The 12,069-nt window shown below is 35.5% G+C and overlaps 1 protein-coding gene across 2 annotated transcripts in view; it reads left to right on the top strand.

The window, feature by feature from the left end:
- Window positions 1-12,069, top strand: part of BTAF1 (B-TFIID TATA-box binding protein associated factor 1) — an 86,594-nt gene that overhangs the window by 59,584 nt on the left and 14,941 nt on the right. Inside the window, exons 21-26 of one of the 2 annotated variants that reach the window (XM_007187496.2) lie at window positions 392-582; window positions 2,152-2,305; window positions 2,730-2,839; window positions 4,209-4,410; window positions 5,561-5,709; window positions 11,745-11,897. In XM_007187496.2, coding sequence (XP_007187558.2) covers window positions 392-582; window positions 2,152-2,305; window positions 2,730-2,839; window positions 4,209-4,410; window positions 5,561-5,709; window positions 11,745-11,897 — 959 coding nt within the window. The remainder of the gene's footprint in view (window positions 1-391; window positions 583-2,151; window positions 2,306-2,729; window positions 2,840-4,208; window positions 4,411-5,560; window positions 5,710-11,744; window positions 11,898-12,069) is intronic. The other variant, XM_028167754.2, reaches the window with a different exon arrangement.

The following is a 12,069-nucleotide window of genomic DNA, read 5'->3' as shown; positions in this document are numbered from 1 at the left end:
ATTCATGGTAACAATGGACTTCTTTTTTTTAAAGAAAACTTACTTGCATTGTTTTTTAATGTTTCTTTTTATGCCTGGAAACATTCATTTTTAAACAATTAATGTACTTTTAACTGAAGGTACATTCATTCTTGCATGTGATATTTCTTGTTGTTAACATGATGCTGCAAATTTGGTTGTATTAAGTATGGTCCTATGCAAATATTAAAACATTCAATGTTATAAATTATTGATTTTTGTTACCATTTCATTGTCTAAAGAAAATATCATTGGCCTATAAAAATTGAGGCTTAAAAGACAATTTTAAAATGTGTTGTATCTCTTTTGGAGCAGGAAACATTTGGTCACCTATATTATGCTTTAAAGGTTATTTAACTTTTTTCCTTAATAGGATCCAACTCTGAAAAAGATGGAATGCATCATACTGTCACCAAGCACAGGGGTATAATTACACTCTATAGGCATCAAAAAGCTGCTTTTGCTATCACAAGTAGGCGAGGTCCTACCCCCAAAGCAGTAAAAGCTCAAATAGCAGATCTTCCTGCAGGAGGTAGTGGAAATATCCTTGTTGAACTTGATGAGGTAAATAGTTTTTTTCTTTGAATACTCTGATTTTAAAACAAATATCTTACAGATTGAGAGCTAAATTGTCATATCAGCTTCTAGAATTGTATTTTAATATTTTTAAGTGAAAGAACTGGGGCTAATAACTTTTTGGAGTACTGCAGCAACAGGGTCCAGAAAAACTGAAAACTTCTTCAAATTTCTCATGCCTCTTATTATTTTTACCAGCTTAACTTGATGATTATATTCCTAGGCAAGAAACCTTCTCAGTAGTGGGTACATAAGTCATTCATGAATATAAACTAATTCACTCCTATAACAGTGACTACAGAGATGTTAAGTAATAGTGAAAGCTAACTTTTCTCAGTCCTATCAATGTCAGGAATTGCTGTTGATATTCAGAGGATAAGTTTATACATGTCAAAGTTTTACCTATCTGACTTTTAGTCAACTTGGAATTTATTAACTGTGTGATGTGAGGTAGGGATCTAAATTTATTTGCCCACATGAACAGCCAGTTATCCCACCGTTGAATCTTTTCCTCCCTGGTTTATAATGGCACCTCTGTTTTATGTCATGCTTCGTACATATAAGGATCTCCTTGGGCTCTCTATTCTGTTTCATTGGTCTACTTATTCTACAGTACAGTCTTCTTTAAAGATGATTTTAAAAAGTGTTTGGTTTTGGAAAATCTTACAGTCACATTATTAACAACGGAATGAATGCTCTAGGTAGCTCTTTCGGTTGCAAGACATAGGAACTTTACCTGAGTTCAGCAATAAACTATCAATGCTAAAAGACATGTGTTTAATATATTTCTATAATGTATAGGCCTATTTTAAGTTTCTTTTTTTTTTTTTAATCAGTCATCAATTTTATACACATCAGTGTATACATGTCAATCCCAATCGCCCAATTCTAAGTTTCTTTTTTTAAACCAAATTCTTAGCTTATTGTCTATATTTCTTTTAAAATATTCTGTGAATGAAGGTTTTTTCACTAACTATATTCTTCCCATAATTTTAATCAAAATTTACTGTGGTTTTAATACTTGTACTTCCATGGTTTACATAGTTCCTTCACTTAAAAATATATATGTATCTTTCTGGGGGGACAGTTTCTTTTGTATTTAATTATTATAAAATTACTGCTAAGTAAGAGTTTATTAATATTGTGGTTAAATTAAATAGATGCTCATATTCTATCCCTTAAGCAAATATAAATAAGGGCCCATCATTTTATCTCCTTTTCCTCTCTCTACCTGTTTCTTTGGGGTGGAGAGAAGAAGAAAAAAACATGTTACTTAGAACTGTCTCTAGAAACAGCACATATTTGTCTATTCCTTATCTCCAACCCCCAAAAAGTATTTTACTTTGGATGTGAAAATCTAGTTTGGGGTTTTATGCCCATGTAAGTTTAATTATTGAGAAATGTTTATAGTTATGGTAAATATGTCCAGTAATTGCTTAATTAGTTAATGGTAACACTGTGAATTCTTAGGTAGTGACTTTTAAATTATCTTAATAACATTTCAAATGCATTATACTTTTTTCTGAAATTTCGTTTTCAACTAACATTTAATTTTAGGCCCAGAAGCCTTACCTGGTACAACGGAGAGGAGCTGAATTTGCCTTGACAACTATAGTGAAGCATTTTGGTGGTGAACTGGCAGTGAAGTTGCCACATCTCTGGGATGCTATGGTTGGTCCATTGAGGAATACAATCGACATAAATAATTTTGGTGTGTACATAATTTTCCGAGTTGCATTTTAAACAGATTTCAGTGTATATCCATTACATACGTCCTTATAAAATAAAAATGCCTATACCTGTTTATCCCAGGCCAGCTGGTAAGTTTTTAAATGGAAGGTTGGTAAAAACATTTAATTTATTTTCATGTCATTTTGCATACTTTTTGCTTTTTACTTTTTCTATTACATATTTAGAAACAGATATTTAAAATGGATCATTATGTTAAACATCTTTAGTTGCTTTAGGTGTAGTACCTCAGCAGTTAAATTAAGGGCATGGTATTTCATTTTACATTATAAAGCAAAATAGACTCTCCCACAGTACCTGGGGGAGAGCTAAAACTTTTTGTGGGCTCTAGATTTGAAAGAATTATTTACAAGGTAATATGCACTTAAATCAATATGTTTTAATAGATGGAAAGTCCCTCCTGGAAAAGGGAGATGGCCCTGCCCAAGAGCTGGTGAATTCTCTGCAAGTTTTTGAAACAGCAGCAGTGTCAATGGATTCTGAGCTTCATCCCTTGGTAACTAACTAATGCAAGTGTAGTTTTTTTCTAGTAAGACAAGTAGTCTTATTAGACTTAAGGCTTGAATGAAAAGTGCAACTTTGATGTCATCCCTTATAATTGCATTTTCTTGTATATGCTATAACTAGATTCCTCTTTCCTGACAACTCAACTCTTATGGGATTTTGAGGCAGAGCTGGGTGCATGAATGATAGAAAACCCACTCTGGGAGCTTAGAATACAGGGCAGTAGGGACAGGGCTCTGATGACGCAGAAGCCAGGTGTAAACAGGAAAGAAAGCTGCATCCCTATTCATCTATACCATCTTAATAATATAGTCTAGGAAAGGAAGAGTACAGGTAATAAAACCTCTTTCCAGGATAAATGTAATGGTAGAAGGAAGTTACCTCTCAGAGATGAAACTAGTCAATGGCAAAGATAGAACCTGGGTTTATTTTTTGACTGTTAAAATATCTCTTACCAAAAAATTGGAACAGAGGGAGGAGGAACATAGACTAGAGAATTAATTGTCTGGTTTTTCCATTGAAGAAAGTATTACTCTTTCTGTATAACTGCAATAGGAAGCTCTCTGCAATTTATAACATTGTGAAGGGTGCTATCTCCAATTCTCTATTCACATCTAATATAAGAGGGAGAATCTAGGAGAGAGTAGAATGAAATTTTTCTGTTTATATAGTAATAAAGCATATTCTTTTACTTGTTGAATTTTGCGGGTTTATCATTAGTAAAGAAGGGCAGAATCCTGTACATGCTCACCCTCCGTGATCAACAGCGTGCATTCAGCTGATCTGTAAGGCTAGTCTGTTGAGCAGGTACCTGGATCTGGCTTCCATGCAGCAGACGTTTAATAATGGGATATGTTGTGCTCTTGTGATCATATTGCCTTTGGTAAGCCAGGAAGTTAAAGTGGAAAATACCTACCAAAGTATAGCGCCTAGAACAAAATCAGGATCACTCAACCCAGTGAATAAAAAAGTATGTACCTAAAACTAAGCCAAATTGGGAGGGGGCTGATGATGTGTGGTGTCATTTTCCCAACCTCAGTAGGAGAATCTTGCAAGTGCCTTTGATGCGTTCCCTACTAATTTTGGAAAGAATTGAGTGTTCCCTGATGCCTAAGAGGATATTGAACAGGGGAGAAGTTCTGCACCTTTCTATTCTTTTTAAAAGCATTATAATAACAATTTAGATTTAAATTTTTATTGAGGATGTTTTGACAGTAATGTTTTGAGGTGATTGGAGATATTCTCGGGTTTAGAGTTACTTAGAATATTGAGAACCTCTGAGTATGGGCCGTTATAGTTATATTTTAAACAGTAGATTCCCTAATGAGTATTCTGATTATCTTAAACTTCTTGTTTTTTAGTTGGTACAGCATTTGCCTCATCTTTATATGTGCCTTCAGTACCCCAGCACTGCAGTGAGGCACATGGCTGCTCGTTGTATAGGTGTCATGAGCAAAATAGGTACCATGGAAACAATGAATATTTTTTTGGAGAAGGTTCTTCCATGGCTGGGAGCAATTGATGACAATATCAAACAAGAGGGTGCAATTGAAGCACTTGCCTGTATCCTTTTTTATTTTGACAAACTATTCAGAAATTATATTCATTTTATTTAAGGATGACTAAAATAAAACTTATTCAAACATGCACAGGGAATTCCCTGGCGGTCCAGTGGTTAGGACTCCATGCTTTCACTGCTAAGGGCATGGGTTCGATCCCTGGTCAGGGAACTAAGATCCCGCAAGCTACGCAGTACAGCAAAAACAAAACAAAAGAGAACAAAAACAAATACGCACATAACCTGCCTTGTTCCAAAAAGAAAACTACTTTTTTAGATTTTATTTTGAAGTGTATTTTTATTACATTATAATACATTATAAATGTATTTACATTTGATTATGAAAATATTCACACAGAAAGTCTGAAGAATTACTATTAATTTTAAGAGATCTTTTTACAGGCAAAAATTTTATGTACCTCATGAACTATTTATCTAGTAACCTGTTTATTTGGTTTATAATCAATTTTTTTAATATTAATCAGATATTATATAGGTAGTTCTTATAAACATTATGTTTGCTTTGTTCATTACTTGGGTAGAAAATGACTAAGTATACTAAATAACTAGAAATATACAGGCAAACTTTTACCAAGGGTATGGCATCCACTGACATTCTTTATCTCGAAATACCTGAACGATATTTCGGTGTAAGAGCAAGAAAGACGGGTGGAGATCAAATCAGTTAGAAACTCTGGCTCAGAAATGCTGAAGATTACTTCAGTCAGGAGGACTGAACTCACTGGGCCTGCTATGTCCAGTTTAAGATTGTTAAGATATTGGTGGGAAATTTGGAATTAATCTTTGACGCTGAGTTGTGCTCCCTTGCTTGCAATGTAACTCAATTTTGGTATGGGAATTCTAGAAACTTGTAGGAATTTCTCTATGGAAAAAAGTCTTATTAGTAAAGTTACCTCCAGCCTTCCTCAGATGAAAAACATCATTTTATCTTCTTAATCATGAGAAAGTTACATAATGTTTACAAAGGAGTAACATTGTACAAATGCTGTTATAGTTGAATCATAGACCTTGAGGGACAGTCAGTTCTTCATAATACAGGTGAGAAAATGAGGAACTGTTTTAGAAGTCATGGTCTTAGTTTGTGAAAACATCTACCTTGGAACCAGTTGGAAATTTCCTTAATAACTTACTCAGGTGTAATGGAACAACTGGATGTTGGTATTGTTCCATATATTGTCCTTTTAGTCGTGCCTGTGTTGGGAAGAATGAGTGATCAGACGGACAGTGTAAGATTCATGGCTACACAGTGCTTTGCAACACTAATTAGACTCATGCCACTTGAGGTAAGTTGAAGATACTTGGTTTATGGACTTAATGTTTTCAGTAACTTCATAGTAATTGTAACCCTTTTTAAAGAACATGACAGGTTTAAAAAAAAGATTTGAATATGTTTATAAGTGTTAAGAATTTTATGCTTTAATGGGTAATTTTTTTTTTTAACACAGTGTTTTAAATAAAACTATGGTTCTGGGACTTCCCTGGCGGTCTAGTGGTTAAGACCCCACTGCAGGGGGCATGGGTTCAATTGGGGAACTAGGATCCCACATGCCGCACGACATGGCCAAAAATTTTAAAAAGAAATAAACAAAAACTATGGTTCCTAAAAGAATGATAATTCATTGATGCTATTCTAGAAATAGAATTGTTCCTAAGTATCCCTGGTAACATCTAGGTAAAGATTCTGTTCTGAAGTTTACGTGAAAGGTAAATTTGAAAGATGGTAATTGAAAGTGTAAAAAGCAGATGATGTCTCTGTTGGATTATGGAGAAAGCAGACTAGAAGGCTGAAGCTGGAGGATTTTGGAGTATATCCATGCTGCAGAAATAATATATGTGGTCAGTGCGGGAAATAGAAGTGGCTTGAAGCAAGGGAAAAGCCAGGACCCTGCCACTTAGCCACTTAATATATTTTTATGGGATTTTTGTAATTCAGGAAGTAAGTATATATGCAGTTCATCCGTGTTGCAGTATGTCAGTAGTTCCTTTTGGATGTATTATCCTTTTGGGTGTGTTTAGAGTATTATTGGCCAAATAATACTCTTATTTTATGGAGACACCACATTTTGTTTATCCGTTCACCAGCTGATGGACATTTGGATTATTACCAGCTTTTGGCTATTATGAGTAATGCTGCTATGAACATGCACTTTATGCACTTATAAAGTCTTTGTGTGGATGTATGCTTTTATTTCTTTTCTTTATTTGTTTTCTTTATTTATTTTTGGCTGCATTGGGTGTTTGTTGCTGCGCGCAGGCTTTCTTTAGTTGCGGTGAGCGAGGGGCTACTCTTCGTTGCGGTGCACAGGCTTCTCATTGCAGTGGCTTCTCGTTGCAGAGGACAGGCTATAGGCACACAGGCTTCAGTAGTTGTGGCATGCAGGCTCAGTAGTTGTGGTGCACAGGCTTAGTTGCTCTGCAGCATGTGGGATCTCCCTGGTCCAGGGCTCGAACCTGTGTCCCCTGCATTGGCAGGTGGATTCTTAACCACTGCGTCACCAGGGGAGCCCCAGAACATGGATTCTTAACCACTGGACCGCCAGGAAAGTCCCTGCTTTTATTTCTTTTGAGCAGATATTTAGGAATGGAATTACTGGGTCATATCATGTTTAACCTTTTTGTTTTTTTGTATGTTTAACTTTTTAAGAAACTGCCAAACTACTTTCCCAGAGTAACTCTACCATTTTATATTTCTACCAGCAAAGTATGAGCATAAGTTGGATGATAGCATCTCTGAAAAAAAAAAAAATTTTTGGCTATATCTGGTAAAGTTGAAGATTCCCATCCCAATGACCCATCAAATCTATGCTAGGTATATATCCTAGAGAAATTCATAATACATCCAAGACACACCTTCAAGAATATTATTTATACCATTATTTATAGTAGTCCAAAACCACTCAAATGTTCATTATCTGTAGAGTAGATATGTTAACTGTGCATTATTATACTGCAATAAGAATGAACAAAGTACAGATACATACAACAATTAGTGAATCCTTAACATAAGATTCTATTTTTATGAAGTTCAAAAATAGGCAAAAGTACATGGGATGCATAATTAGGTGATAAAGGTATAACGAAAGGTAACAAAGAAATTGCCATGAAAGTCAGTAAAATGATTACCTCTTGAGGAAAGGAGAGCAGGTTATCACTGGGAGAGAAATATGGGATCTTGTAGGATGATGGCAGGGCTGTTTTTCTTAATCTGGCAATAGTTAGAAAGGTGTTTATTTTATAATTTATTAATCTGTACATTTGTTTATATATTTCTCTGCATGAATATTTTTTCCGCAATAAAATATGTTAAAGTAACCACCATGACTAAAAAATACTAGACTACTGTATCAAAAGACCCAAGTGACATTTCCTGAATTGTTTCCATCCTCTGTGTTTCCTAGGTCTTATTCATATCCTTTAACTTTTGGGCCTTGCATCATCTTATCTGTAAACTAAGTTGATTATGCTTCGTCCCCTTGGTCTTTTTTGGCACTGAAATCAATGAGTGATGAGAAACCATCATGTGTTCTTTGAGCAAAGGAGTAGATGATGAAAGCAGTGTTTTAGGAAAATCAGTTTAATAGATGTTTGAATGTGGATTAGAATGTAAGTGCCCCCAAACAGAGCCCAGATCCACTGTGAGGTGATAAAGAGTCTAAACTACTTTTTTTTTAAGGGAGAATAACAGTACTTGATAACAAATTGGCAAAGAAAAGAGATTTTGAACTTTAGAGATTGAGAAAAGATTGGTAAGATTCCCTTTGATAGATGTGAAAATTACAAGGATGTGATGCATATTTTGCTTCCAGCCATGATAAAACAGATTTATCCTCCTACCTTAACTTAGAAAACCAGACAAAATGAATCAAACAACGGATTTCAGACATTGAACAACAAGGGAACAAATGAAGTGCCCTAGCTTACTGCCTGGAGTGAGTTTCCGGACCATAGGACAGGGAAGTGAAACCTAAACAGAGGCTAACAGAGTCAGAGTGCAGAAAGGACAAGATGGGTAGAATTTGCAAGGCAGAGTACCTGAGAGGAAGTAGCTGCACAGAGAGGAAGCTCCAGAGGTCCACACAAAGGCTGAGTATTCATTCATCTGGGCATATGTATGAGAATATATGTTTGAGACTCGGGGGGAAAATCAGAAAGGAGTTAGGTGGAACAATTCCCAGAGCTCACACAGGGTCAAGAATAGGTATTTCCCCCAAGCTGAGTCAGAGGACCTACCATATAGGGCACTGAGTACAGTCCTTAGAAGTATATCGCCTGAGTAGCAGGGCCAGATTAACCCTTGACAAAAGACTGATTTGGACCCACCTTAATAAAGCTTAAAAGCAAGCCTGAAAAGGATCAAATTGGTTTCAGGTAATTTAACTATATCCCAGAAAGAAAAAACTATTTAACCCCCAAAAGTTCAGCACCCAACAGCGTAAATCTTAGGTTGTTTAGCACCCATCAGAAAATTAACCAGAGGGAATTCCCTGGTGGCCTAGTGGTTAGGATTCCAGGCTTTCACTGCCATGGCCATGTTTCAGTCCCTGCTCAGGGAACTGAGATCCTGCCCAAAAAAAAGAAAAAAAAAAAAGTTAACCAGGAGAAAAGTCAGTCAATAGAAGCAGACCCTGAAATGACCCAGATAATAGAATTAGTATACAAGGACATTAAAACATGCTCCATATGTTCAAGAAGGTAGAGGGAAAGCATGAGTGTAATGAGGAGCAAAATGGAAGATATAAGAACAACCCAAATTGAACTTCTTGAGTCGAAAGATATAATTACAAATAAAAACACACTGGATAGGATTAATAGCAGATTAGATGCTGTGAGTTTGAAGACACAGCAATAGGAACAAGAATGTCATGCAGGGCTTCCCTGGTGGCACAGTGGTTGAGGGTCTGCCTGCCTAATGCAGGGGACACGGGTTCGAGCCCTGATTTGGGAGGATCCCACATGCCGCGGAGCAGCTGGGCCCGTGAGCCACAAATACTGAGCCTGCGCGTCTGGAGCCTGTGCTCCGCAACGGGAGAGGCCGTGATAGTGAGAGGCCCGCGCACCGTGATGAAGAGTGGACCCCGCTTGCCGCAACTGGAGAGGGCCCTTGCACAGAAACGAGGACCCAACACAGCCAAAAATAAATAAATTAATTAATTAGTTAAAAAAAAAAAAAAAGAATGTCATGCAAGTTAATTCCTGTTCCACTTTATCTTGATTTGCTCTGTCCCATCTTCATAGGAAGAATCATGTACTTTTCAGTCAAGGATTTAGGGAATATAAACCAGTGGTTTTGATAGAAGCTTTAATTCCTTGCACTATTAGTAACTCTTGCTGCTTTTATAGGAATTGGGGTGAGGAAGATACTCAAAGGAAGGGTTCCTGGCACTAAACAATATTTATGAATCCTAATTGTTGTTAGGAAATGTCCCTATTGTATGGCCTTATATCTGGTTGTCATTTATTAAAAGGTCCATGAGGATAAATGTTTGAAGATTTGTTACTTCCTTATAAAGCACTGTGCAGAAAGGCTTCATTTTGATGGTTGTCATTATGGTATTAGATGTGTTAAAGTGTTAGTTTCTATCTTACTTGACAAAGTTGTTAATTCTAAAACCTTTTGAGGGAGTTCCCTGGCGGTCCAGTGGTTAGGACTCCGTGCTTCCACTGCAAGGGGCACAGGTTTGATCCCTGGTTGGGGAACTAAGATCCCTCGAGCCCTGCAGCACAGCAAAAAAAAAAAAAACTTCTGAAGATATAACATGCAATCATTTTAAGACTCAGTGTATACACCTCACTCCTGATACTATTTCTGGTATTATAAGGAACATATATTTTAATTGAATTTAATTGAAGTTCTTTTCTCAGAATTTTACATTTCTTAACTTTCACTTTACATTTCTTATTCATAGGGCAGTAGTTCTCAAACTTTCTGGTCTCTGGACCTCTTTACACTCTTAAAAATTAAAGACCCCAAAGAGCTTTTGTTTATCATATTTTCTGTTATAGAAATTAAAACAGAAATGTAAAAAGATTTATTAATTCGTTTAAAGAATAAATCCGTTAGACTTTTGAATAGATCTTTTACCAGTACATGTTTTGTAACATGCATTGGTCATTTGGAAAACATTGGTTCACTGAGTTATGTAAATCTTTTAAAGGTTGATACATTTCATCATACAGTAGCAACAAATCAGACTCATTAATATCACCAACAGAAAGTTATTTTTAAATATTGGGAAGTACCTGCAGTGCTAAGTCTCTTTTGAAAACTTGAATTTTATCATTGGCAACAAGTTATGTCAGTTGTTTTCCTTGAAGTGACAAATTTATTTTTGAGAAAATATCAGCCAAATACCCAAGTCAGAATAACCATAGTTTTGTCAGTCCATTCAAATAAAATGTTGTTCTGTAAAAAAATGGCTAGGTCAACTCAGAGTTTTAAGAAATCTTGCAAGTGCTTTTCCTAAACATATTGTGCTTCCATATGTATGATATGCAGCAGAAATGCTTTATGTGTACTTCATATTTTGTTGCACGGAATGTTAAAAAGATCTGCCATTCGAAGGTTGAGGTTTAATAAAATTATTTTTACTGCTTCAAGGACATTCTTAAGTGAAACCAACTTTTAAAAAAAAGGCTGGTGGATGGCTGTGAGGAATACTACAGTGACTGCCAGTACACTTGGTGACATTGCCTTGATTCTTTCTGAGGCACAAGCAGTTTTGCCCATTATTTTTGTGCATCAGAGCAAATGTCAACACAATGAAAAAAGTAATGTCTTTCTTTTGTTATGAAATAGTTGATGTCAATAACCCTTTGAAAAGGTCTTAGAGACCCTGAGGGGTCTGCAGACCACTTTTTGAGAACCAATAACCCTGGGGTATCATAACACTAAAATTGAGAAGCTCCAGAAACGGCATTTCACTTAAAATAAGCTATACAATTTTATTTGCCTCTTTATCAAGTAATGCATGGTACTGGAAAAAATAAATTGTAGCTGTGTTCTTTAAAATATCTCAAATGTGTTTATTTAGTAGTCTCATTATAGCACTTTTAATACCTGTCAAATTCTTAAATATTTGTCTTCGAGTCTTTAAAATCATACTATTTTTGAATTGCCTTTTTCTCTGCATTTTTATGTATATACATATATATGTTTTATCGTTGGTATTTTTTATAATTGAAGTATACTTGGTTTACAATATTGTGTTACCTCTACATTTGTATTTTGATAAGATGTGAAATGATTTCACAATCTGAGGATGGAAAAATTAATAAATAGTAGCAAATAGTTTTAATACACTTTAAAAAACAATTTTAGGCAGGCATTCCAGACCCTCCAAATATGTCAGAAGAATTAATCCAGTTGAAAGCCAAGGAACGACACTTTTTGGAGCAATTGTTAGATGGGAAAAAATTAGAAAATTACAAGATTCCAGTACCAATCAATGCTGAACTCAGAAAATATCAGCAGGTAAAGTTTTATACTTATAAATAGTGACTATTCCTTGTAAATGTTCCTTGAGGAGTTTAAAAATTGATTTAGTAATTCAGTTCTTCTGTTTAGTGTCTTATACCGATTTATTTCTCGTTGCCTGTAAAAATACAGATTTTTTGGTCTGTGTAAACATGTTCTTTACAAGAAA

This window comes from Balaenoptera acutorostrata, chromosome 16, assembly GCF_949987535.1.
Source record: "Balaenoptera acutorostrata chromosome 16, mBalAcu1.1, whole genome shotgun sequence".
Lineage (NCBI taxonomy): Eukaryota > Metazoa > Chordata > Mammalia > Artiodactyla > Balaenopteridae > Balaenoptera > Balaenoptera acutorostrata.
This window is presented reverse-complemented; position numbering and strand designations above follow the sequence as displayed.